This window comes from Macrotis lagotis, chromosome X, assembly GCF_037893015.1.
Source record: "Macrotis lagotis isolate mMagLag1 chromosome X, bilby.v1.9.chrom.fasta, whole genome shotgun sequence".
In the NCBI taxonomy this organism is placed as follows: Eukaryota; Metazoa; Chordata; class Mammalia; order Peramelemorphia; family Peramelidae; genus Macrotis; species Macrotis lagotis.
This window is the reverse complement of record NC_133666.1, coordinates 647,981,078-648,008,911: the sequence shown is the minus strand read 5'-3', so window position 1 is coordinate 648,008,911 and position 27,834 is coordinate 647,981,078. Positions and strand designations below refer to the sequence as shown.

Here is a 27,834-nt window from a genome sequence, read left to right as displayed (position 1 = left end):
AGGCCACACAGCTAGGTAATTGTTAAGTGTCTGAGACCGAATTTGAACCCAGGTCCTCCTGACACTGTTCCACCTAGCCGCCCCTTATTTTTTTTTTTTGCATCTTCATGTACTCTTATGACTTAGCCAAAATACAGTAGTTTTCTTCATATTCCTCATACACAACAGTCCATCCTCAGTCTCCAAGTATTTTGCACATCTTGTATCTTGAATGCAGTCTTCCTTATTGCTGCCTTTTAGAATAAGGGTAGCTAGCTGGTGCAGTGGATAGAGCACTGACCCTGGAGTTAGGAGGACCTGAGTTCAAATCTTGTCAGACACTTAATACTGTGACCTTGCACAAGTCACTTTAACCCCATTGCCTTGCAAAAGCAAAAAACCCAAAAATTTAAAAGAGGGAAAAGAGTACTTCAGCAAAACTTAATGCATCAACCAACTGATAGTATTTGTAGGATTCTATACTCATAATCCCTCACCTCAACAAAGAAAGGGAGAAAGGTACATTTTCTCATTTCTGGCAGGAGTAGACAGGGGGAAGCTTGGTCAATAGAATTACAGAATTCAATTTTTTACTATAGTTCTTTCAAAGTACACAATGTAGTTGTGTATATTGTATTTTTGCTTCTGCTTAATTCATTTTGCATATGTTCCTTCCCACACTATTTGGAATTCTTCATATTTTTTTTTTTGCAGTTGTGTCCCTTTACATCTATATATCACAATTTATCTAGTCCTCAAGAATGGGTATATGCTGTTTCCTGTACTTTACTACCATAGAAAAAAATTCGGCAATGATTTAGTATGTGGGTCCTTTTTTCCTTTCTTTGACATACTTGTCTAGTAGTGTGATCTCTGGGTCAAAAAGTATGGATTTTTAATCTGTTAAAGTATAATTCCAAATTACTTTCCCAAATGGTTGAATCAATTTATGTTTCCATCAACAACTTATTGGTGTGCCTATTTTTCCACAGCTCTTTCAACATGGACAATTCCTATCTTTTTGTCATCTTTCTCATTTTGCTACCCATGAGGTCATTTCTGATTTCCCCCAATGACTAGTGTCTTCTCCCCCAAATTGATTTTGCATATATTTTGTAAAATATTGATAAGTGTACATTCTATCTTTCTAGATAGTATGTAGATTCCTTGAAAGCCAAGGTTGTTTCATTTTTGTCTTTGTATCCCACAATGCCTAGAACACAGAGATATGTCTTTGTAACCCCCAATGCCTAGAACATAGGGATTTTTTTCTTGATTGATATTTTATTTTTCCAATTACATGTTATGAAAGTTTTTCAACATTCATTCAGTTTTCTTTCACTCTCTCCTTCCCCCATTCTCCCCTCAGCAATAGTCTATTGAATGTGCATAAATGTATTTTGGGTTTTTTTGCAAGGCATTGGGGTTCAGTGGCTTGCCCAAGGCCACACAGCTAGGTAATTATCAAGTGTGTGAGGTTGGATTTGAACTCAGTTATTCCTGACTCCAGGGCCAGTGCTCTATCCACTGAGTCACTTAGCTGCCCCTATAAATGTATTTTGAAACATGGCACCAAAGAAGGGATATAAGAAAACACCACCACCCCACTTCTTTGCAGATACGATGATATGCAAGTATTACATATCCATTGCATATATTTTCAGACATTTTGAAGCATGTCAGTTTTTGTCAATTTCTTCCTCGTTTGTTAAAATGGAATGATTCTCTGGGAGGAAGGGGTATTGAGAGAAATTAGAAAATTTCATTAAAAAACTAAAAGCCCTGGGGTAGCTAGATGGCACAGTGGATAGAGCACTGGTCCTGGAGTCAGGACAACCTGACTTCAAATCTGATCTCAGACAATAATTACCTCTCTGTGTGACCTTGGGCAAGTCACTTAGCCCCACTGCTTTACAAAAACCAAAAATAAACAAAACCAAAAATGTAAAAGCCCTTAATAACTTGGCTTCCTCCTACTTTTCTAGTCCTTATAATATATTATATACATACACACATATATCATAACTAGATTTCAATGAAGCATTTCAGTCTCTTTGGGATGGAGGGAATGTAATTTAGAGGATTATACATTTAGGTGGATTCAGAAATGACTAAAAAAATAATCATCCCTGATCTCATGTCACCTTGGAGGGAAATACCTCACATTAAGCTTACCTCAGTTCTTAATTCAAGTTTTTGAAAAAAAAAAACCCCAGTGATTTGAAGAGGTAGCTAATATATAGAGTGATAGTGTGAAGAGCCAAATGTTTACCAAATTTTAATCTTGACAGGCTAGAACAATGGGCCAAACATAATATTAAATAATAAGATAATTCTTAATAATAAGAATTATATGGAAATAAGTATAAAGCCCATTTGATTTGGGTTCTCAAAATCAACTCCACAAACTCAAGATTGGGGAGGTAGGGCTGGACAACAGTTTCTCTGAAATATGAAACTATGAAAAAAAAGCCTTGGAGTTGTAATGAACTGCAAGTTCAATATTTGTCAAACATAAGATTTAGCAGCTCCAAAAGCTAATATGATGTAAGACCTCATTAAAAGAAAGTGTTTAGTGCACAGGTGGTGAAAATCCTGCTGTTCTCTGCCTTGGTTTGACCACATCTGTTCAATTCTAAGTGCCATTTTAAAAAATAATTTATCCCCAGTTACATGTAAAGAATTTATAACATTCATTTAAAAAAATTTTCTAGATTCCAATTTTCTCTCCCTCCCCTTTCCCTGAGACAGTAAGCAATTATTGATATAATTATACATGCCCAATCACACAAAACATATTGCCATTATTAGTTGCATTGTAAAAGAAGATACATAACCAAAGGAGAAAAACATGGGAAAAATACAGAAAATGAAAAAATAATGTATTTTGATCTGCATTCAGACTCCTATCAGTTCTTTTTCTAGAAGTATATAGCATTTTTCATCATGAGTCCTTTGGAATTGTCTTGCATCATTGTAATGCTGAAAATATCTGTCTTTCAAAGTTGATCATCATACAGTATTGCTCTGTGTACAACATTCTCCTGATTCTGCTCACTTCACTTTGCATCAGTTCCTATGTCTTACAAGGTTTTTCTGAAATCAGCCTACTTATCATTTTTATAGCACAGTAATATTCCATTACAATCACATACCTCAACTTGCTCAATCATTCCCCACTGATGGGCATCCCCTTCAATATGCAGTTTTTTGACACTACAAAGAGTTGCTATAAATATTTTTTTCACAAAAAGGCTCCCCCCCTTTTTAGGGTCTCTTCCTAGTATTGCTGGATCAAAGGGAATACATAGTTTTATAGTTTGGGCATAGTTCCAAATTGTTCTCCAGAATGTTTGGATCAATTCACAACTCCATCAACAATGCCTTAGTGTCTCAGTTTTCCTATATCCCCTCTTAACATTTATCATTATCTTTCACACTCTGACCAGTCTGAGGTGATGCCTCAAGAGTTGTTTAATTTACACTTCCCTAATCAATAGTAATTCAGAGCAATTTTTTTTGGCAAGGCAATGGGGTTAAGTGACTCGCCCAAGGTCACAGTTAGGTAATTATTAAGTGTCTGAGGTTGGATTTGAACTCAGGTACTCCTGACTCTAAGGCCATTCTCCATCCACTGAACCACGTAGCTGCCCCCCAGAGCAATTTTCCTTATGACTATAGCTTTAATTTCTTCATTTAAAAACTGCTTGTTCTGGGGGCAGCTAGGTGGCATAGTGGATAAAACACCAGCCCCGGAGTCAGGAGTACCTGGGTTCAAATCCGGTCTCAAACACTTACCTAGCTGTGTGGCCTTGGGCAAGCCACTTAACCCCATTTGCCTTGCAAAAACCTAGAAAAAGTAAAATTTAAAAAACCCTGCTTGTTCTTATCTTTTGGCCACTTATCGATTCAGGAATGAGTTATATTACTTGATTCACTTCTCTGTATATTTGAGAAATGAGGTCTCCTAAATTCTCCTAAATTCTGAGTTTTCTGCTTGCCTTCTAATCTTGGTTGCATTGGTTTTGTTTGTGCATGGGTACCATGTTTTAGGAAGGACAAACTGAAGATCAATCAGGTTGAGGAGAGTACTAGTGATCATGGTATAAAAGGAATTAGGGATGTTTAGACTTGGAGATAAGACTTTTACAGGTAGGCACAGTATAAGGCCATCATTGCTCTGCTCAAAATTTCAGTGACGCCCTGTTATATCCCAAGTTCAAGTTGTATGTTTATGTGTAACATTCAAGGTCCTATTATATATTTAATCTTTTAACAATATCCACATTTTCTACTATATTCCTCCCTCATTCTTTTAGAGAGCTATCCCTTATTCAAAGAATTAAAAAAATAACCAAACAACCAATTCACCAGAGACTAGCAGCATTATGGTAGAGTGGATCGAAAGCTTTAAGTTAGGAAGACCTGGATTCAACTCCCATCTCTGACAAATACTAGTTGACTCTGAGCAAGTCACTTAGCCTTTAGGCAAGTACAGGCAGCCTTGTATTGACAGAGGGAGTTTCCTCCTCCAGGGACTTATCTGTATCACTGAAATCACAAGCCCAATATCTATCTCTATCTACAAAATCAACCTATGGAAAAAAATCTGACATACGAAATTACATGCCCTCTGAAAAATGGGGCCCTAGTACTCCTTTTCATCTTTTATTCCCCTCTGCCCTCCAAAGAGACTCATTTCCTCTTTAATATAGCCCTATTCACCTCCCTACTTTTAAGTCTTTGCTTGGGCTGCTTATTCTTGGAATACCACTTTTCAAAACTCAGTTCAAATACCACTTTCTCTAGACAACTTTCCCCAATTATTTTTCTGAATTCCCATCTTCAGCCTTTCGCAAAAGGCTATGCTTCCTACTTACCTTCTCTTATTTATAATCCTATTTATCAAGGATGGGCTCAGGACCTGATTCCGTGAAGTTTTCTTTGATCTTCATGTGTATTAGTGTTCTCTTGACTTTCAATACTTTTTAAAAAATAATTTGTTTTTCCTACTACATGCAATGGTAGTTTTTAACCAATCATTTGCCTTCCAATACTTTTTTTTGTTTTTTTAGTTTTTTTGCAAGGTAATGGGGTTAAGTGACTTGCCCAAGGCCACACAGCTAGGTAATTATAAATGTCTGAGGCCGGATTTGAACTCAGGTACTGCTGACTCCAGGGCTGGTGCTCTATCCACTGCACCACCTAGCTGCCCCATTTCCAATATTTTTAAACAACTTACCTGCACTGCCTTCTAAAGTAGAATGTAAGCTTCATGAGGGAAAGTGTTGTTTTTGTCCTAGTGTCCTCAGTACTTTGCTCATAGTAGACAATGAATGGGTCCCTTTCTTGATGACGCAACCTTCCCCCAGGATTTCATATGGGATTGTATAGTGATCCCCACATGTGCATAGCTTGTAATACTGTGTCTTATCTGTCTTGATTCCTGCCTCTTAGAAGGCTGGGCACTCCAAAGAGACAGTACTAGGTGTCATTTCCCACTATCCCCAAAGCAGAGTGTGTTCTACATAGTAGGTCTTCATGTTTTTCAAATTCAAGTTACAAACCTTTTCTGTAAATTTCTTGCCTTTGATGGAAGCATCAAACCACTTTTTTTGGAGGGGGGAGAGTTAGAAGTGCATTGAATACACCTTCCTGGTATTATCTTTTTTTTTTGGGGGGGGGGTCTTGAAGGAAGACCATCTTTGCTCTCTACCACTAGCTACTGGGAACTGCCAATCAGGCTCAGGAGGGTGAAGACAGTGCCACAACTCCCTTCCCCTCTTTGCTCACCTCATTTTCTTTTCCATCGAATACAAACTGTATCCATGTTGAAACCAAATACCACTTGTTGGAAAAACTCAGTACTTCACCAAGCAGAACTAACACCATTTGGTTGTATATGCAAGCTTGAGAAACTTTTTATTAAAAGAGGAAATAAAAGTGAACTGTCTCTTGGTGTGTGGGATGAAAGTGGCTTGTTATGTACCTGGCAGACAGGGGAAATGATCCAGAAAAGCCGATCTTAAAGATGAGAACAGAGTAAGGAGAGCAGGGGGCGTATTGTTGAGAATGTCTAATAACCTTCTTCCTCTCTCAGTTCCTGCAAGTCTAGGATCTGAGCCCTGTGATCCATCATAAACTTTCAAAGAAACTCTGAGCCAGAAGGAATCTTAGAACATAACATTCTGTCCCAGCATGGGTCCTTAGTTATTTTACCTTTCAGGCCTGTTTTCTCATCTTAAAATGAAGAATTTGGATGAAATGATATCTAAGGTCAATTCTGGCTCCCCAAACACTAGTGAATGTAGCTAGCTCCCAGAGCCGAAAGGAGACGGAGAGCACAGGAGGTCAGAATGAGAAGGCCCTCTGGAGACCATTTCAGTTCAACTCTTTATGGATGGAGACTTGAGATTCTGGAGTTCCCACTCCTGGTCCCTGGAAAAACTGGCATTCAGAACTAGAATTTTAGCTCCACATGGGCTGTTTGGGGGGGAGGAGAGGAAGAGAAAAAAGGAATATGGTCTTATCTGGGGCGCTAAAACCTATTTCCTCCTAGATAACCCCAGTCTAATCCTCATAAGGCAAATCATAGATCATAGAATTTAAAGCCGGAAGGGAACAAGTTCAAATGCCTCATTTCCTAGTAAGGGCTCCAAAGAAATCAGGTGGGACTGGCCAACCTTAAGATACAGATCTGTGATAATTCTGTCAGAACGGGCCCATTAAAATGAGATCTTTTAACATGGCAGCAGCCTCTGAGGACCTTCCTGGGCCTGAATGGCTAGTAGCCCTGATGAATGGGAAGGGTTGATCTCAAAGGTCCCCCAATTCCATGTCCCTTTCTATGTCCACTGCTATTCTACCAGGCTCAGAAAGAGGGAGATCAGTGGTAAGACAAGGGCAGAGGCCATATCCCTGATATTCAACATCATTGAACTGCAGAGCTGGTAAGGGACTTCTAAGAGTATTGGGTCCAAGCTATATCTGAGCTGGATTTTTCCCTAAAACATCTCTGACAGGTGATCATTCAAATGCTGTTTGATGACTTCCTAGTGATGGGGAACTCACAACCTCCCTTGGCTCTTGTTCTACTTTTGGACAGCTCTAATTATTATGGAAGTTCTTCCATACATGGACACTAAATCTACCACTTTGTTGCTTCCCCACCAATGTACCTGGTTCTGCCCTCCAGGCTCAAGCTGGATGTGAGACACAGCACACCTTGGAGACAAACAGAATATATTAATATTTACATAGGCGGGGCATGATACTGGAGGACAGGGAAAAGAAAAATAAAATCAAACTGGTTCAGCAGGAGGGAGGGGACAGCAGGTTGGAAGCCACATAGCCCACCAATTAGCCCCTGGGACTACAAAGGGTCTGCAAGGTCAAGAGGTGGAGGGGCAGTAGCCATGTGGAGTGGGGCAAAGTCTAATCCTGAAGGCTGAATGGGCTAGGACTGCTGCTCCTGCCCAGCCACATACAATCTGTCTGTAAAAGTTAAAACAGAACACTGGGATGACATGCTGATGGGCAAAGGGGAGCATGTGCTTGAGAAGACAGAGGAAGTGTGGCAAGGAAGTCAGCAGCACTCACTAAGAATCCAGAACAGCCATGGTGGCTGTGGAAGTCCTGAGATGATGGCAGCCTGATCCTGACCACTGGCCTCTGGAAAGGGCCTGGAGGGTCATCTTGAGCCAAGACCCCAATGCAGATCTGGCTCAACTCCCTGGGGAGGGGAAGGGGCAGAGACTAGATTCAAATCCATCTGGGCTGCTAGAGATTTATTCTTCTGCTGCCTCTTGGAGAGGCTCAGGCAGATCTTTTAAGGTGCTGGGGGGTCCTGGACTCCAAAGGAGTCCGATACTCACTTCCTAGCAGGGCTTTCTCCTAATTGGCTATGGGGCCCCCTCTCCTTCAGAGTGCTACAGGACACCAGTCCTCATCTCTAAACTGAACTGGTTTCCTTATCAGGACTGCATCCTTGGAAGAAAGAGGCAACACTAAGGAGACTCCCACTCTGTCCCTCTTCCCAAAGATCCATTCATGATGCCATGGAACCTGAGGGCAGGTAGTTGAGTACCCAATGGATCAGGGGACCAATGCTCAAGACATTTTGTGTCCCCTGGAAAAAGCAAAGAGAGTCAGCTTGACATGGGCAGGGGTATAGGCACGCAGGTTTGGAGGAGTGGGTGCCCACAAGAGCAAGATGGAGATTCTGAATCAGAGCACCACGCTGGGTCTGTCCTTCACCCAGGCTTGCTAACTATCAGCAATACCTTTAGACAAAACTAAGTTCCTCTGAGATTTTTCCCTGTGAGGGAAGACAGGGTGCTGGTCTGAACTGGATATGCAAACCTGAGAATCAGGGATGCATGGTAAGGCAGAACATAGGTAGTAGCCAGGTGAGTTCATGTAGAGGAAAGGAGGACCTGGGAGGCAGTGGCAGGGGAAGGGAGGGGAGCCCTCTTCAATGCATCTCTTATGACTGGTCACAAACTGCTCCTGTGATAGGTAGGAAGATCAGAGTTGAGAGGGGACACTCTTGACCATTGGAAAGCGAAACCCCACTTTGCTGGGGGTGCTGGGACATCCTAGGAAATGGCAAGGGAAGGAAGGAGATACAGAAATGAGGGCAAGGCTTCCTGCTGAGACATGAGGGGAGCTGGTCCCACAATCTTCCCTGGTGCCAGGGAGGGAGAGGACACAAACAAGTCTAAGGGCTTTCGAGCTGCAGAGTTCTTTATCTTGGGGAATACCCAAACACCAGAGACGGCTTCAGAGTGGATTCTGCCAGATCCCCGTCTGGAGGGAAAGGCCTGGCTTCAGGGTGAGGAGTCAAGGACCTCTTAAGTGGCATGGATGACTGTGCCCCTCAGGGATGCCACGCCTGTACAGAGAGGAAAGGGGCCTCAGTGGCAGGGTAGGGGCAGAGAAGCACTGGGGCTCCCCACTCTTACTTCTAGTCCCTGAATCATTCTGGGCTTCCAAGAGGAGGGCCTAGAGAAAAGGGAGTCGGCAGTTAGGATTCAGATATACCCACTTAAGTCAGCCCATTTCCCAGGTAAGCCCAACTAACTAGTTCAGAAGATGCTCTATGACTGACAAGTAAGGATGAAGCCACAAGATTCTGGGCCAGAAGAACTCCTCCCTCACTCCCTGCTGCTCAGGTCTGAATCCTGAAGGCTAATTTGCCCAGAAGATTTAGGAGGGCTTGGGACTGGAGTGAGGATAGGGAGAGGGGAGGGTCAGGGGGCACATTTCTCACTTCACAACTTCCGAATCTTCTCAGCCACAATGATAGGGTTCTCCTTGCGGATCTTCTCAGCGGCTTCAGCCTTGTAGTCAAAGGGACAATTGTGTTTTTCTGAGTATCGGTGCATAGCACAAAACAGATTTCCACAGCGACAGTCAAAGCCTGGGAAGGGAAGAAGAGGCCAGTTAAGATTAAATCTGAACTCAGCTCAAAGATATGATCATAGAATTCAAAGGGGATAGCACCTCGGGCACCATGAGGCCCAATACCCTCATAGAAGAAGAGGAAACTGAGATACAGAAGGAGGAAGGCATTTGACCCCATTCATCCAAGTAGTAAATATCAGGGCTGGAACTCAAGTCCAGACCCTTGAGGGCCCAGGACATAGAGTGTTGCAATTAGAATCAGGGAGACTTGAGTTCAAAACCATCCTCAGACTTAATGATGGGACCCCAAGCAATTTACTAAACCTGCCTGCCTTGGTTTTCCCAATTGTAAAATGGGGATAATAGCAGTACCTACCTCTCAGGGAATTATGGAGTTGAGATAATATTTGTGACTTTTTTTTTTTTAGTTTTTGCAAGGCAAATGGGGTTAAGTGGCTTGCCCAAGGCCACACAGCTAGGTAATTATTAAATGTCTGAGGCTGGATTTGAACTCAGGTACTCCTGACTCCGGGGCCAGTGCTCTATCCACTGTGCCACTTAGTTGCCCCTGAGATACTTGTAAAGTACTTTGCAAACCTCAAAATATTATAAAAGTATTCATTATTACAATTATTACTAAAATCAGGATTGGGTGGCCATTTACAGAGAAATTTGCTCTCTCTTATGGTTCCCCTTAATGGTCTACTGTCTCCAATGACTCCAGACATGAGCTAGGCCCATGGTTACCAATGAGTCTGGGTTTGAGGCCACAGCACCACAAGTTTCACAGGTAGATTGTGCCTGTGGTGATTTAGAGCACCTGATAAATCCCATAAATACAGGGACCAAGATAGGGTGACTGATTCATATCCCTGACCAAGCCTAATTAAATAGATTCCCTATCAGACACTGGACCCTTCTTTCCAGATTCTCAAGCTGTGTCAACTGAAATTTCTCCATATTTCAATAGGAATATACTGGACAAGTCTCAATGACAAAGTGGCAAAATCAATTCAAGAAGAGCCTCTTAGGGGTCCTACCTTAGTGGAGCTTAGCCTGGCTGGACTGAGGCTTGGATGGAGTCCCTTCATCCCCCTCCAGTGGAAGGCACAGCTGCCCCCCTTCCCCACCCCAGGGAAGCGTAGGACATATTTTGCAAACAAAGCCCATGGACTGGTCACCTCAACTTTCTCCCAGGTCCACAGATGTTTCCCCTGTGTACATAGGAATACTTCTGCTTCTACAGACTTGCTCTCAGGTTTGTCACAGGGAGCAAAGGACCCAGAGCTATAAAGGACCCATTCTTGACAACAACTTTGTGTGACAGCTAGTGGAGGGGGTGGCACAGAGAGGGGGAGGGGGATGAGCTTCCCCAAGGTCACACCGTGTAAGGATCAGAGTGAGGGCCTAGAGCTCTTGATGGCTCTATACTGTGCTTCCTCTCTATTTTTATTTATTTTTTAAAAATTTTATTTAGGGCAATAAAGGTTAATTAAGGATTAAGTGACTTGCCCAAAGTCACACAGCTGGGCAATTATTAAATATCTGAGACCACATTTGAACTTAGGTCCTCCTGACTCCAGGGCCAGTGCTCTATGTACTGTGCCACCTAGCCACCCTGCCTCTCTCAGTTTAGAGAAAATAGACAGATGGGGCCAATAGATGGTAGACTGTCTAGTCCAGGTCTTTTAATTTACAAATAAAGAGAGACCTCAAAAGGTTAACTGATTTGTTCAAGATTTCACATGGAGGGGATGGGGGAGGAAGAGGCTTCCAAGCAAACAATGGATGGTCTTGCTTCCTGTTCTGCGGAACTTCCGCCTTGCTCCTCTGCCCTCCCAGATGCACTAGACTAACAGCAGCTGGCATTCACAGGACTCTGAATTTTACAACAATGCTTGAAGGTAGATAGCACAAGTATTATATCTTTTGCACAGAAATGGTAAGTGATTTGCCCAAGGTCACATAACTATTTAGTGATAGAAACAAAACTTGAAGGTCTCTGAACTCCAGGTCCAGTACTCTTTGTACAACACCAAACTATCTTCCTTTGCCTTCTTCCTCTTAATCATACTACTGGTAACTTGATTCTTTTCTGCTTTAGGTTACAAAGTACTTTACTCATAACAAGAATACAGATTGCATCCGAAGCTTGCAGAAGAAGAAGACAAGATGTAGAGTCTGTGACTGGACCATAGCCACGCAAATGGCAAGTGACAGAGTTGAACTTGAGCCCAGGTCTTCTTGGTTCCCAAGTCCCTTCCTCTCCATCCCTCCACTATGGTGGGAGGAGCGGGGGGAAGAGTTATTCAGTAGGTGGAACTTGGACTTTGGGTCACTCTGTTTTGCTTTTTTTTCTTGGTTTGGGATGGGCTGAGGAGGGGGCTGCCCCATGTTGAGGCGGGCTCAATTAGAGGTGAAACCAACTCCCAGAATCTCAGTCCATTTCTACCTGCCAAAAACAAGAGAAAACCCCAGGCCAGAAGTAGGTTACTGAGAAGGTGCTTGTGGGTGATTTTAGGAAGCACTTGACAGGAGTCCCTGGCGGAGCACAGGGGCTCCCAAAATAGAACTGTACTCCAGTCTCCTAGGAGCGCTGATGAGCTCACTGGTTCTTCCTGGGGGTGGGGAGCTGCTTGCTGGAGGCAAAGAATAGGAGACAACTGGAGCTCAGCGAAAGGAGACTACAAACTCCAGGATTCTCAGCAAGTAGAAGGGGGAATGAGCCAGGCCCAGGACACAGCCTTCCACATGTCCCAGACTGTACTCATTCTCCTGGCCCCTAAGCCTATGGCTCCTGATTTGAGTCTCCTTTTACTCAATGGTACTACTCTTCCCCCAGTCTATAGTTCTATCTTAAGAATTCTTCCTCTTCGCTTTGTCTTCCTTCATGGCTTCCTCCAATGATAACCTTCCCCTCCTACCAAAAGTCTTTCCCAACCCTCTTAATGGCAATGCCTGTCTCTCCAGTTTCTCCTGCCTGCAGCTTGTCTGCACAATGCAGATGTTTGCACATGGTCTTTCTCATTGGACTGTGAACTCCTTGAGAACAAGGACTGTCTTCTGACTTTCAGCCCAGGGTTTCCCATGATGGCTGGCTTTTTTCACTGGTCACTCAATCAGAACCCAGATGGGAAGACTCAGTATTATCGCTATCTCCCCTCCACCTCCCCTAGCCAAGGCAGTGAGACCCATGTCTATCACTGCCCCTAGCCTCCAACTGCTGGTCGGTTCCCATCCCTTCCAAGCTGCTACATCTGCTTTCTCAGGAACATGGCTGCTTAGGCCCCTGGCATTCAAGGCTCTCCTTCAGGAGCAGACCTCTCTCTTCTTATTTTCCCCTCTTTTCCTGGTTTCCCCTAGAATAGTCCTGACCTCCCTATGAGGGTTCCCTCAGACCTGGGCCCTTTATGAAGCCTTCTCCCGTTCCTTCTTTGTCAAAAGCAAAGCAAGTTTACTGACTTGCCTTAATAATTTCACCTTGTAAAAGCTAGAGAAACCAATGAAGGGAAATGCTATTCTGAGCTCAGATTGCACCTGCAAGGAGGAACTAGGATGGAAATGATGGAAATCTTGGGGGGAAATAAGCACTTCAAAGACAGAAATCATTCAGACTTGTGCCCTTGACTGTGGGCCTGGAATCTTCATTGAACTAGGAGAGAGGAGAGGCAGGAGAGCTAGGAAACTTGCCTGAAGGTAAAAAAAAAAGCCACAGCTCCAGAGAGGCAGAGAGAAGGGAGCCAATCTAAAAAGATTGGTGGGGTGCAGAGGCCAACTGAGACTCAAAGAGATGGAAGGAAGTAGGATCCAGGAAGGAGGGAGGAAAAGCGGGATGCAGAAGTGCTCAGAGGTGAAAGAACACAAGAGAAGAGGAGGCTGGTGAGGAAATCTAAGGGAAACTAAAAAAAATTTTTTTTAACTATTGGAAAAGAGGGGGAATAAAGAAGGGGTCAGATCAGTGCACAAGGTGAAAGGCATAATGGAAAGGAACTAAAGAATTAAGGCAGAACAAGTCAAGGAGAAAGGTTTTTGCTCTGGGAAGGACAAACTAAAACTGGTCTATAGAGTAGTGAGACTAAAAGGACTCTGAGATGTGATTTTCAAGTCCCTGTTAACCAAGTTGAAAAAATGGGAAAAGGGAAAATTCTGTATCAAAAATTCTAAAAAAAAAGGGAATAGTGGAGTCTGCAAACTCTAGAGCAGTAAACTTGAATTTAATTCCTGGAAAAATTCTAGAATATGCTAAAGTGAATATGCAAAAAAGAAGTGAGATCATCAAGGCCACCTAGATAAAAGTTTTTATCAGAAACAAATCCTACTCAGCAAATGAGTTTTCCTTTTCTGAAAGGATTACTAGAGTCCAAGTTAGCTTCTCTTTGGCAGATACAGCTTACCTAGATTTTTAGTAAAACATTTTACCAAGTTTAGAGATACAGGCAGATTAAAGAATAGTTGGGAGGATTAGAATTGGTAACCAATCACAGTTCTGTGTCATCTCAGAAGTCTCTTGTAAAAGGGATCTACATTTTGCTCTGTGCTGTTAACATTGTTATCAACATTCTGGATAAAAGATTAGAGATAACATAAAGCTAGGAAGGGCTAAATAAAATGATAGGGACAGATGAAATAGGGAAAATTATACAGTCTTAAAACTAGGTTCAAAAATTCAATTTCTTGGTGTGGCTAGGTGGTGCAATGGATAGAGCCCTGGAGTCAGGAGTACCTAAAGTTCAAATCCAGCCTCAGACACTTAATAATGACCTAGCTGTGTGACCTTGGGCAAGCCACTTAACCCCATTTGCCTTGCAAAAAAAAAAAACCTAAAAAAAGAGAAAAAAAATCAATTTCTTAAATACAAGATGGAGAATGATGGCTCCTGATGTTCTAAAGATGTACAGGATGGGGTTCTGCAAATGCAAAATACAGTGGGTCCAAGGGCTATGGAGGTGTGCATGCATGTGCACGCACACACACACACACACACACACTCACATAGACATACACACATACACACACACACACACACACAAACACACACACAAACATACATTCACCCTCACAACCTCTGGATATCTTTTCTCACAAATACAAGGATGAATCCATCAATCCTTGAAGCTCCTGAAGTTTCAGATGTGTTTGTGGTTTCTTGTAGAGACCTCTAAGATGCTTTTAAAGGGGTCTAAGAATCTAGAGTAAATCACTATTCCAGACCAAAGAGGCCTGAGATGCTCAAGGTCACGTGCTTAAGAATGTCAAAGCTGACGCTTCCCCAGACATCTGCCTCTCTTTCCAAGCTCGATCTCTCCAAGCATGGCCAGAAGCCACCCCCTCTGAAACAGAATGACTCTTTAAGCCCTCAGATGGGAAGGCAGCCTCATGGCAGTAATCCTCAATAACTGAGAGATAAGAAGGGCTGCTCCTGTCTTGTGCTTGCTCTACTTTCAATTCCCCTTCACTTCAAAGACATTTGGGTAAGGGACAGTGAAATATTATTAGAAAGTGCACTGGACTGAAATCCTGCCCCTGCCCCTCACTAGTTGGATAACCTTGGACAAGTCCCTTCCCCTCTCTAGGTCACAAGTCCCCTCATTCCTAAAGTACAGGGGGCTATTCCAGATGACCTCTAAGGTGCCTCCCAATCTAAAGCTTTGATCTCATTCCTTCCATTATTTGGTGCTTGCCTCTCCTAGAACCAAGGTCTGAGTTCTACCCATAGCCTGCAGGGCCTCTGCCCAGGGCTGCCTGCTCATACCTGTTAGACCCACTTTTTTCCGACAAGCAAAGCAGCGATTCTTTTTCTGTTTGGGTTTCTCAAATGACTTCTCTTCCTCAGAGGAGCTCTGAGATGTCTCAAGAAGTGAACCTGGGGGAGAAAAGATAGACACAATGACACCAACCAAGAAGATTCATTCCTAAGAAGCACCATAGAGCTGGATAAGTGGTAGGTGGCCCTGAATCACTCAGCTTTCCTTCCAGGTAGGCGTGAGCTCATTTCAAGAATGTGGTTGTTAGCCATGACAAGCTATGTCTGGATGCCTCTGGGGAACTCGCCTTTATCACTGAGGTCTATGTTTGGGAATGTGCTCAGTGGGGGCTAATCTTCATGCTTTAGGGGTAAACTTGATTTTTAAAAGAACTGAATTCCTGGAGACTAGGGGGTTCTTAACCTCTCACATGTCATAGATCCTTGGGTAGTCTGGTAAATTCTAATCCTACTGTGGGTTTTTTTTTTAAGGTTTTTGCAAGGCAAACGGGGTTAAGTGGCTTGCCTAAGGCCACACAGCTAGGTAATTATTAAGTGTCTGAGACCGGATTTGAACCCAGGTACTCCTGACTCCAGGGCCGGTGCTTTATCCACTACGTCACCTAGCCGCTCCTCCTACTGTGTTTTGCTGCCTATTATCATACTCTAGAGAAATCCTATATTTCAGTTAGCGATAGTGTAAAGAAAGGTGTACATTTTTTTTTCTATTCAAGTTCACAGACATTCTGAAATCTTTTAAGGCATCCATGAGTCCCAGGTTAAGAACACTCAATTTACATGAGTAGATAGATTTCAGAAAAACCTTAAAAGACTTGTATGAACTGAGTGAAGTGAACAGAACCAGGAGGTCATCATACACAGAAACAGCAACACTGTGTAATGATTAACTATGACAGATTTAACTCTTCTCAGGAATACAGTGACAATTCTAAAAGACTTGTGATGGAAAATACCATTCACATCTAGACAAACTATGGAGTCTGCAGACCAAAGCATACTATTTTCACTTTTTAAAATTTGATTTATGTTTTTTCCTTCTTATGGTTTTTTCCCTTTTGTTCTGATTCTTCTTTCATAACATGGTTGATATGGAAATTTGTTTTACATCATGATTGTACATGTATAATCTGTATCAAATTACTTACAATCAAAAGGAGGAGGGAGAGAAGGGAAGGAGAAAAATGTGGAACTCAAAATCTTACAAAAATGAATACTGAAAACTATCTTTGCAAGTAATTGGAAAAAAAAATTTAAGCCCTGATTTAGAATAAAATCTGATGAATGTGGCAAGGAAATCAAGTTGGAAAATCCCATGGGGGGGGTCAAAAATGAGAAATGTCTATGAAGCAATGATATCAATATATACTTTCTCTTCAGTACTGCAGTGTTGTACACAAAGGTTCTATCAAACTATAAATGCCTTAAGTGAGGGCCTAGAGATGAGTTGTTCCAATCAAATTGATCTAATAAGCTTTTATTAAGTGCTTACTATGGTAGAATACAAAACTAGCTCCTGCTCTGAAGGAGTTTACAGATTCCACTGAGGTAAGGGTAGAAGACAGTTTACTAATCCAGATGGACTCAATTTGGGGGGATGGGATGGGAGTGTCCAGAAACTAATAAAGCCCATCAATTCTCTGTAGCTTGATATGGAAAGGAGCACTGAAGTGACCTAGTTCAACCATCTCATTTGCTATATGAGGAAACCCAGACCCAGAGAGGGTTAGTGACCTGCTCACAATGTTATAGACAATAAGGGTCAGTCCCAGGATTTGAACCTTTGTGCCCTAACTCTAAATATGGCCTTCTTCCCATGAGATATATAGCCACTCTGCCTCAGAAAAGGAGACTTATAATTGATAAATCATGGATTCTTAAAGTACTGAAAACTAACCTCCAATTTTCCCCAGAAAGCAATATTTGTATATTTACTATTTACATTTGGTACCCTCTGGAGACAACATGCCCATTTTGGTTATCTAATCCAGATAAAGGTTGGGGTTTCAGCCTGGCTAGGAAGAGCCACAGAAGGAATGTTTGAGTCCTGGGGAGCCTTTGATACTTACTCTGCTATGCCTCTGAACTCCAAGACCAATGTTCTTTCTGTGATTCCACACTGCCCTACATTTCACTAGAAGGAAATGAGTTGTTACCCAGCTACCTTGAAGTTGGACAATCAGGTCGTCAACTGGATCATTTGCTCTTGCAAATGCAAGATTCCATATTAGAAAACTTGTGCTAATGTCTTTCACAGATGGTGTACCCAGAAACTCCCTATTCTCGCTGGCTGCATCAAATCCCCGAGATGCTTTGTCTAAGGATTTGAAGAATTCACTTTGTAATAGGACACATTTCTCTACACAAAGTCATTGAATCATCTAGACCAGAGAAGCTCCTTTGGAAGGACTCAGAAAGCCTGTATCTATCCATTCTCCCTGCCCTTGCAAAGGGGAAAAAAGAAGTCCCTTTACAACATCCCTGAACCTTAAATACTTAAGCAGTTGCTCTGGGCAGGGCAGCTTGAGGGTCAGTCCCCAATCATGGGTCTTCCATTCTTCTGCATTGTACTCAGTGAGTTCAATGTTTAGAAAATTCATTATCTTTAAAGGCAGACCAGTCAAACTTTCTTCTGTCTCTGTGCTTTAAAGCAGAGTCTGAAGATTGCACAGTATTTTATTTTGTTCTGAAAGTTTTACAATGGTCTTTGGTCAATCTCACCAAATCCCAGAGTCATCACAGAATTTATGAATGGGAAGAATCCTACCCTGGTGGCCATCAGTTCCACTCAGCTCCAAGAGGAATATTCAGCCTCTGCCTGGGGATCTCCAAGGAAGGGAAGCCCCCACCTCCTCTTAGGGCAATCCATTCCACTTTGGAACACTGTTAACTGTTAGATGGCCTTCACTGAAATCAAGCCTGAGTTGTCTTTTTTTGCAGCTCTGACCTCCTTGTTCTGCCCTCTGGGGTCAAATCCCTGCTCTGTATAACAACCCTCTGAATATCTGAAGACTCCTCCTATCAATGGTTATTCATATGCCAGATAAAAAGAGAAGGCTTCAGGATATAGGGGGAAGAGAGATGTGCTGGGAGGGAACTCAAGGTATAAGCCTCCTCTGGGTCAAAGCCTCCCTATTCTCCCATCTGTCAAATGAAGTTCAAACAATCCACAGTTTCAAGTAGTATGATCACAGACATAACATCTCCTTTTGGGCCTTCATTTTCCCAGAGGTAAAGGATGATTTCCAAATGCTACAAACAACCTATGTTTTGGAAGCCACCAGAGCCTGGGTACTACAAGATCTCCAACCATCTCCCTTCTGGGTCTATCTGTTACCTGTTGAAGGACTTGGGGAGATGGCCTCATCTGCCTGGATGTAGCTGCTGGTCTGGCTCTGGCTGTCTTCTTTCGATATGCTCATAGCTGTCATCTGGTGGGTCACAGGGGTCTGAGAGCTCGATCTGAAGGCCCGTCAAGATAGCACACATCAGAAAGCAGATAAAAGGGACTATCATCAGGAAAGTGATGGAGAATAATGGTGCCTCATCACCGGAGAAAGGCAAGGGTTGGGACAAAGGGCCAAGGGTAATAGGGAGGACACTCAGGAAGAATAGGCTCACCTGGCTAAGATATCATCAGGTGTTGGGTCTGTCTGCTCTGTACATGCTGCAGGGAAGGTCTCCAGGGCAGCAGGACTGGGGCTGCTGGCTACTGTGGATAAAACACAATCAGGTCCTAGAGGGTCAGGTCAGATTCCAAGTTTGGCCCAAGTCCCATTATTTTTCATTCCCAGGGAACTGGAAGGTGGCAGAGAGATGACTGGCTCCATTCGACCTTTCTAGGTGCCTAGCACTATACTGGAAACTTCAGGCGCTGCAAAAATATTAGACTTGCTTAATTCCCTGCCCTCTAGGAACTTCTAGTCAAGTTGGAAAAATGGTACCAAAACACATGCAACAATTAGAGAAGTAGTCAAAAACAGTGGGAACTGGACATGAAGTCATGAAAAAAGTTAATTCAACAAATTTTGAGCAAAGACCTCAGGACCTCAGTTTCTTCTACTGTAAAATAAAGGAACTGGACTGTAAGATCTCTAAAATCCTTGTATCCCATAGAAAGGACCAGTGGTGTCAGGGATGGCAGAGGAGTCCTTGGATCTTATGGACAATGGAGTCCTCTGTGACATACAATATCCCTAGAGCCTCGGGGGCAGCCAAGGCAGACAAGGGATACACATTTAAGCTCATTGTAATCACTCTCCAGCTAAAAAAACCAATCAAGCTAGAAGACAATATTAGCCCTGCTTTTAACTGCCTTGTCATTAGGAAGGTAGAAGGTGGCAATGCAAAGGTCCAAAATGAGTAGTGTATTGGGAGTCAAAGAACCTGGGCCCTTCACCTGTCCCTGGCCATCATTTTCTTCATTAGTAGTGACTCAGGGTCTCTGTCCTTCTTCATGCCTCCCCTGCACCCATTCCCCTGTGTTCATCTGAGATCTGTCTAAACAGCCGTGTTGTTTCCTCCAACAGAACATAAGCACTTTGAAGGCAGGGCCTCTTTCATTTCTGTCTACATCGCAAAGGCCCAGCACCTTATAGGACCTTCCTTCATAAATTTCTACTGGTTGACTGGTTTCAGTAGAAGGAGAGGACCAGGATAGAACTAGCAGTGAACCTGCTTAGGAGATCATTGTTAACTGTCCAGCCATCAGGGCTTTGACCTTTTCTAGTCTGCACCTTCTCCCCACTCCCGCCAACATTCAGTGGAAAAGTCAGTGAACATCCAGTTCTGTCTCTCATGTCCCCAAGTTCTGCCCTCTCTTCAATGAACCCCATTGACTAACTGCTAACTGGGAGACACCCTTGGTGGAATAGGCAGTCTCAGGTCCTTAGGGGGAGGATGGGAGACAAGAAGGGTTTACTGACTCCCCAAGGCCCACAAGGCCAAGGGGACCTGGAGAGGAATGAAACAAAACAAGTCTTAAACCTCTTCTAGGATGGAGAGAATCTAGGAATAAAAATAGGGGCAGATCCTTGAAAAAGCATCAGAAGCACCCTGGTAGTGGGCTCTTTTACCAAAGAAGAGCCTGGATCAGATCATGAAATGTAGAGATCGAAGGGACTTTGAAATCATCCAATCCAATGCCCTCACCTTACAGGAAGAAAGTGAAATCTGGAGGGGACGAACCTGCTGGAGGGCCTGAGGTAGTAGGGACCAGAGGATGAAAGGCCTTGCTCCAGGCGGTGTGGTCTGCCCTGTGGCCCGGCAGACCTCTCTCTAAGGACCTATGAACATGCTCTCTCACTACTAGGGACTCTAGTGGGGTTTGCTTTGGAGCTGGAGGTTCTCAGCCATCACCTCATCCAGCCAACTTGCTTTGTCCATAAGTACACACTCAAGTTTCCTGATTCTAAGACACTCTTTACTCTTTCCAAGTCCCTTGCAGCTTCCTGGTGTTCAGATGACCAGTTGGGGCCTGGTACACACTTCTCCATAGAATCAATGGGAAACTGTATCCTCTGTAGCATCCTAGGTTAAGAAGGCTTCTGGGCCCAGCTGTGGGACTTCACTACCACTTGCAGCACTGTCTCTAGAAGAAGTTAGGTTTCAAGTTCCCTCCACTGGTGGAGAAAGAGGTGGTTTTCAGCCCCAGAAGAATTTTCATGACCCCTGTACTGCCCAGGCCAAAAGCCCACTTTATGCCAACCACTGCCTATACCCCATTCCCAGTGATCTTTCAAGTTTATAAAGTTTCACAGCAACCTTCTGAGGGGCATACGGAAAATATTCTTATTCCCATTTTATAGTTAAGGAAATAAGAGTCTTACAGCATCAAATGGCATAGCCAAGGTTTTTCCTGGGGTTGGGTGGTGAGGATTCAGAATCAGGATTAAGTGTCTGAGGCTGGGATTAGAACCCAAGCTTGTTCTGACCCAGGCCTCTCCATTTGTCCAAAGGACCAGAGCTGCTTTTTACCTCTCCTCTGGAAAATTCTGAAGATGAGTCACAACTCACATTTTCTTGGCCCTTTAGTGTTTACAAACTACTTTTCTGTCATAAGAAGACTCAAAAAATGACAAGGAGAGTCATTGTGATGCTCCCATTCCCACAGATTCTGCTCCTTCTCATCTCCTCCCCCCCAGGCTCTCTGGGACACTAGTGGGGGACTCAGGACTGTGCCATTCAAATAGAACATCTATGAGTTTTATAGGACGGCAACAGGACCCAGAGTCAGAAGGACAGAGCGTACCAGGATCCACTAGCCCCAATAGTCACTGGAAAGCACAATGTACAATCGCCCTGTGTTCTGTCTGGTACCCTCTAAGAGCATACTACTCTCTAAACCAGCTCAGAACAGAGTTGAGTCTGCAAACCAAGGCTCTTCCCACACTTCAGTCACTACTATGTCCACATTCTACATGCAAGAGCCAGATCTCCTTGGTTCTCCTAATGCACTGGAAGAGTCCAGGGAGTAATTACCAGAGAATAAGAGGCAGCTGCTAACATCCCTAGTCTTCCAACCCAGGATCCCCAGAGTTCAACAATCATCTATCTCTCACAGACGAAGGCCCAAGAGGTCTTTCTCAGGGCCTCCTGGTTGGGTAGAGACTGAGACTTCTGGGCCTTTGGGTCCCAAAGCCAGGGTCTTTCTAACTAGGCCACAGCCCCCATCTAGGGAGTTGTTGTGACAAGAAAAGTACTCCATAGGTAGGTGTGGTAAAGGGCAAGGAGCAGATGATGGGATGAGATCCCACTCAAGACCAGGACCCAGCTAGACCTTGCCTTCTCTCCTCCACAAGACAGCTGCCATTTGTCTCCTCATCTGGGCAGCTCACTTCATCTCCCTATGTTTTCATTTTTAAAATGGGCACAGAAGTATTCATAACAAGAGGCTTCTGTTGCACTAAGAGAAATGTACCTTATAAACCTTAAAGTGCTGGAGAAATGAGACTCCTAATGTTGGGAACAACCTGCAGATAACACCCCCAACACACTGTCCATCATTCAGTTTCTACTTGAAGACCTGCAGGGATGGGGAGCCCCCACCCATCCCCAACAGCCCCTCCAGGACAGCTCACCTCCTTACAGAAGTTCTCCTTACATTGAGCTGCCTCTGAAACATTCCCCAAACTGAATAAATGTCATCTTTTTTTTTTTTGAAAAGCAGCTTAACATGGTGGACAGAGAGTTCAGATGAAATCTGGCCTCAAATTCCTCAAGACACTTTATAAGCTGGGTTACCATGAGCAAGTCACTTAATTCTCTTAGGCCTCAGTTTCCTCATCAATAAAATAGGGATGATAATGCCTGCTCTATTTCTAGGGTGTTGTGGGTCCAAAAGAAAGGTCAGAAAGTACTCTGCCTCTCTGGGTGTATGCGATATAAATGCCAACCATTATCATGCCCCATAAACGCCCTTCTAATCTTGAAGACCATTATCATGCCTGCCTCCTGAAGTCCATCATGCCTCCCTGTCCCAGGCTAAACATGCCCAGTTCCTTTTATTGGTCTTTTCATGGTTCTCTAGTTCTCTTACCATCCAATCATCACTTAGAACAGAATGCAGCCTTCCCCCACATGTGGCACCTAGAATGGAACACAGTCCCCATGTGTCTCCTAGAACTGAACTCAGTCCCCCATGTATAGCACCTAGAACTGAACGCAGCCCTCCCACAAGTGACACCTAGAACTGAATGCAGACCCCATGTGTGGCAGCCAGAATGGAATGAAGCCCCTACTTGGGGTACCTAGAACAGAATGCAAGCCTCCCACATGTGGTATCTAGAATGGAACACAGCTCCCTGCCACAACGTGGCACCTAGAATGGAATGCAGTCCTCCCACAAATGGCACCTAGAATGGAATATCTGACATCTAGAACTGAATACAGTCCCCACACATGAGGCACCTAGAACTGAACGCAACTACATGTGAAGGGCAAAGGGCAACATCACCATCACCACCCTCACTCTGCCTACTACTCTCCATGAAATCTCAGATACTCCAACCCTGACCTAAATGAAGTGGGAACTCTCACTTCTAATGGCACAGATCAGACAGAACACATTGTCCCTTTTCAACATCTGTGTTCTTTCAGAAATCCTCCAGATGACCTCCTCCACACTCAGGTACCTTTCTTGGGCTTTCTACATTCTGTGACCACCCTTCTTCCACCTGCTCCCTATGCTAGCCTCATTTTTCTAATGGGCTTGCCTCAAGTTTCTTTCACACCATTGCTTGTGTACAAGTCCCTGTGGGAGACCAGTTACAATCTACATACTCGATCTATTGTCCTATTTGTCTCCTTTACCCTCTAGACCACTGGAAAATTTTCTTTAGCATCTGTGGTATTATCCCATGACACACATGAAGAAAAGTATTATTGTTAAGCACATTGGTCTGGGGGTCAGGGAATGATTTGGCTGCCATGTCACATTGGTTTCTATTGAGAGGACAACACACTAGGATCCTTTTTTTTTCTTTAGGTTTTTTGCAAGGCAAATGGGGTTAAGTGGCTTGCCCAAGGCCACACATCCCCAATCCTTTTTTGAGACATTTAGGCATATCTCCTTCTATCTGGTTTCTGGCAGCCTACTTATCAACTGTTGTTAGGAATGTGCAAAGAAAGTGATGTGTCCACCTTACCTTGGGGACTTATTCGCCCACTATTCTGCTGCCTCTGGAGAAAATCCTTATAGCACACAGAACACATGCCGTTGGTTCGAGGGTTCCCGTAGAAGCCGCAACCTGTGGTGCAGAGCAGGGGCACCTGGGTCTGATTGGTCTCCTGGGCCATGGCTGTGTTGAGCTCAGCTCCTGACATCAGACACCAAGGTGGGTTGGGTCCTTTCGCTGAGGTGGGGAATGTTGCAGAAGGAGAATAGCTTGCATTTTAAATAGTCTTTAAAAGTTTAAAATCATTTGTAAAAAAAAAAAAATCTGAACTTAACATTCAGCAAACAGACAATTTAAGAGACAAAGAATGAAATGGGAAAGTTATACATAACACTAGGTTTCTGTTCTGTAATTCTAAAAGTTTATAATTACATTTACAAAATGTCTTCCTCACAGTAGTCTTGAGAAGCAGACAAGGCAAGTATTACTATCCCTAATTGATAGGTGAGGAAAGTGGAGGACAGAAGGGCAATTCCCAATGGTCAGAGCTCAGGAAGCATTAGCATTGGGATTAGGAGGCCAGATCTTTCTAGATCTACAACCTGCTGGGGAAACCCTATGGGGAGCAATGCAGGAAGGCATGTTTCACCATCAGCTCTCCAGGGTTAAGAATGGTCATCACGTTGATTCTTCTGGTGTCTATGCAGTTTCCCTTCACACTGCTGTGGTCATTATACCTTGAGCCCATCTCATTTTACAATGAAGGTAACTGAGGCTGGAGAAGGGAAGTGACTTGTCCAAGGTCACACAGGCAGTAAGCAGCTGAGCTGAAATTCTATTCATAGGCTCTTGACTCCAAAGCCAGGGCCTTTTCCACAGTGTCTTTTTTGAGCTTCTCCAGAACTGACAGTTCCCCTCTCTGAAACCTGAGCAGAAGCATTACCTGCCTAGCAGGGATACTTTTTGATGTAATGTTTAGGTCTTATTTTTTTGTTTCCCTCAGGATCTGACACAGGACTGTGACTATAGGAAGTGCTTAATAAATAAAGCTCTGTTCCCAAGTTCGATGCATTACAGGGAAGATGATGACCTCTCCTGCCACTGTTGGGCCTGAGCTTGGCCAGTCCCTGTGTCTCTGAGCCTGGTCTTTCTTGATTCAGCCCTGCAGTCCTGTCTTCCTCCTCTCCCCTCTTTCTCCACTCGCAAGCGCTCCAAGAATCTGGATGCACAAACATCAGAACCGCCACAGTGGAGCATTCAATGTACTCAAGACATTCCTCAAACTGTCCAGGGACTTTATCTGGGGCCTGGGTGAGTGCTTCCCAAGGGGAGTCCTGCACGATATTTATACTCCTGATCCCTGAAGCTCTGCATTGTCTGACTCTCTACCTGGCCCAGGTGCCCTGATTCGAGCCCCTACAGTCGAGCTCTAACTGTGCTACTGCTCTGCTCAGCATAATGAAGTAGCACCACTGGATTTGGAACTGGAAGGCCTGGGCCAGACCTAAGTCTCCTCCTGACTAACTGTGAAGGTTTGGATAAGTCAGTTTCCCTTCCTGGGCCTCAGTTTCCCTATCTATACAATGAAGGAAAGGGCAGCTCCGAAGGGTTATGACTGCTGTGGCTCCCCACTGCCTGCAACCTCAGGTTTCAATGTCTCTGATTAAAATCAAAGGTTGTCCACAGTCACTGTATATATAGTATGGTGTGGATTCAGAAAGGATGAGTATGTACTGAAGGTTCTAAGTGGAGGATGCAGAATGTGAGCCAAGGACTTCTGAGCCTTCAGGTCTTCACCATCCTGCCTGCCCCCCCCCCCGCCCATTCTCTTCTCCATCCCCACCCTTGTTCTGAAGCCAGACTGCTCTTCCCCTGGGTGTCTCTTGGACCCTGGGCCCCTCCTGCCCCCTTCACTCTGAAAGGGATGCCATCCTTCCTCTCCATATATCCAAATCTACTTTGACTGGATGCTCCAGTCCCAGTCCCAGGGTCTCTGGGAGGCCCTGTCTGACCCCTCAGCTACCAGCAGCTCCTCCCGAGGCTCCAAAACACTCATGCTGCCCTCATCTGCCCTTTGGCAAAGAGCACTTGGCACGGTGGGAGCTCCAACTGTCCGCTGCTACAGCATGAGGAATGGAAAGTGGGCTGCCCTGGCCAGGCTGATCTTGCCTTCTCTTAGCTGTTCCACTGCAAGACAAGCCACTTAAGTTTGTCAAGCCTCAAGTTTCCTCATCTGTCAAATGGGATCACTCACAGAGTTGTGATGAGGACCAAATGACAAGTGTGAAAAGCTCTTTGTGAACCTCATCATTCACCGTGAGTGTTAATTGTTTCTTGATGGTAGAGACTGTCTTGTTAGCTTTGTATTAGTACCGTGGCAGAAACATGTTGCAGCTTAGTAAAAGCTTCCTCTAAGATCCAATGAAGTAGTTTTCTTTTTCTTTTTTGCAAGGCCATGAGGTATATAGTGTATGTCTCTATCCACATATAGCTACCTATATAGAGAGATCTATATATGTGTATCTATATATCTATATCTATCTATCATATATATATATATATATACATATATGATAGATAGATAAGATACACACCATTTCTGTAGCTCCTTGCCTTGAAAGCAAACTCCTTGGGAGGTCGGAAGTGCTGCCTCTTAGGATCTGGGACATCTTGTCACCTTGCCCCATCCCTAATTTTCTTGGGTGTATATTTAAACACTATCGTGCTGTTGTTCAGTCCTACTCTTTGCGGCCCCATTTGGGGCGTTCTTGGCGAAGGCACTGGAGTGGCTGGCCTTTCCTTCTCCAGCTTATTTTACAGATGAGGAAACTGAGGTAAACAAGGTGAAGTGACCCAGCCGGGAAAGACGAGTCTTCCTGCCTCCAGCCGGGCACCCTCTACCGGTCACTCACCTGTCCCCCCACCCCTGTGGATGTCCCAATATGGGTCTTGGGAGATCCTGGCGGACAGGAATCCTCCCTTATCCAAACTCTGTCAAGCAAGCCAGCAAAGCTCTGTCCGCCCGAGGCGCTTAATAGACGCCCTAAGAGAGCATGCCCCAGACCGGCCTGTCAGTCCAAGGGCCCGGGTTCGAGTGCCCGCGGGCACGGCTCGTCCCGGACTGGCCCGGGGGCCCCTCCAGCCCCGCCTTTCCGCCGGAGCCCGGCTCGGCTCGGCCACGACTTTGGGTTTGCCTCCCTGTCCATCACGCCCGCCCCGCCAGCCCCAACCACCAATCCCGCCCGCGCCTCGCCATCCCGCCGACCAATGGGCAGCGCCTTCTCCAGCGGGGGGCGGGACTCGGGCCCGGGCGGCCCCGGGCCCAGAGGCGCGGCCTGCGGGGGAAGGCGAGGCCGGGGATGCGCGGCCTAACCCGGGCTTGGCCCCCTCCCGGCCCGGCGCGGCCCGGTCCGCCCGGCCGGCGTGGCTCTCCGGGGCCCGGGCGGACGGGGCTGGGGGGCGGCCGCGGCCTCGGCCCCGGGGCGGCCCGCGCTCACTCACCTGTCGCGGCCCCGGGAGGCCGCCCGGACCCGGGCCGGCGGCGGCGAGGGCGGGCTCGGGGCCTCCCGCCCGAGGGAGGCGGCGGAGCGGGGCGGCCCGCGGAGGGAGGCCGGCCGGCCGGGGCGGAGGGCTGGCGGGGCCGCTCGTCGGCCGCTCACGCGCGCCCAGGCGGCCCGGCCCCGCGGCGGGTGCCCAACATGGCCGCCGAGCGCCGCCCGAGCCCGCGGCTTCCCCTCCCCCCGCTCCCCCTTCCCCTGCCTCTGCCCCCTCCCCCGCGCCTTCCCTCCTCTCCTGTCACTTCTGCCCTTCTCCTCCATCTTGGGGCCCTCCCCCGGCCCCCCGGGCCCCTCCCGCCTTGGGCCTCCGGGAGACTGGGCACCTCCACGGGGCCGCGGGGTGGGTGGCCCAGGGGGTCGAGGGGGCGGAATGATGAATAGTAACCATCATCATCATCATCACCACCATCACCATCATCATCATCACCACCATCACCTCCTGCACCTAGGGAGGGAGCCTGGAAAATGAAGGGGCAGATGGGGGGGCTGGGGCCCCCACCCCCACCCGTGAAAGCCA

At 45.2% G+C, this 27,834-nt stretch overlaps 1 protein-coding gene across 2 annotated transcripts; it reads right to left on the bottom strand.

Annotated features, from left to right (window-relative positions):
• Window positions 1–7,204: 7,204 nt before the first annotated feature.
• LOC141501022 (AN1-type zinc finger protein 5-like) lies at window positions 7,205–27,369 on the bottom strand. Of its 2 annotated transcripts, none has more exons than XM_074204672.1 (7): window positions 27,262–27,369; window positions 23,791–23,997; window positions 18,767–18,857; window positions 18,483–18,607; window positions 15,137–15,247; window positions 9,251–9,400; window positions 7,205–8,872 (listed from the first exon to the last, which is right to left on the bottom strand). In XM_074204672.1, exons 2-6 carry the CDS (start codon window positions 23,966–23,968, stop codon window positions 9,252–9,254), a joined length of 654 nt encoding a protein of 217 aa, XP_074060773.1. In that variant the 5' UTR covers window positions 23,969–23,997; window positions 27,262–27,369; the 3' UTR covers window positions 7,205–8,872; window position 9,251. The 2 variants fall into 2 exon arrangements, with proteins under 2 accessions (XP_074060773.1, XP_074060774.1); XM_074204673.1 differs by having other exon boundaries at window positions 18,767–18,854.
• Window positions 27,370–27,834: the final 465 nt, after the last annotated feature.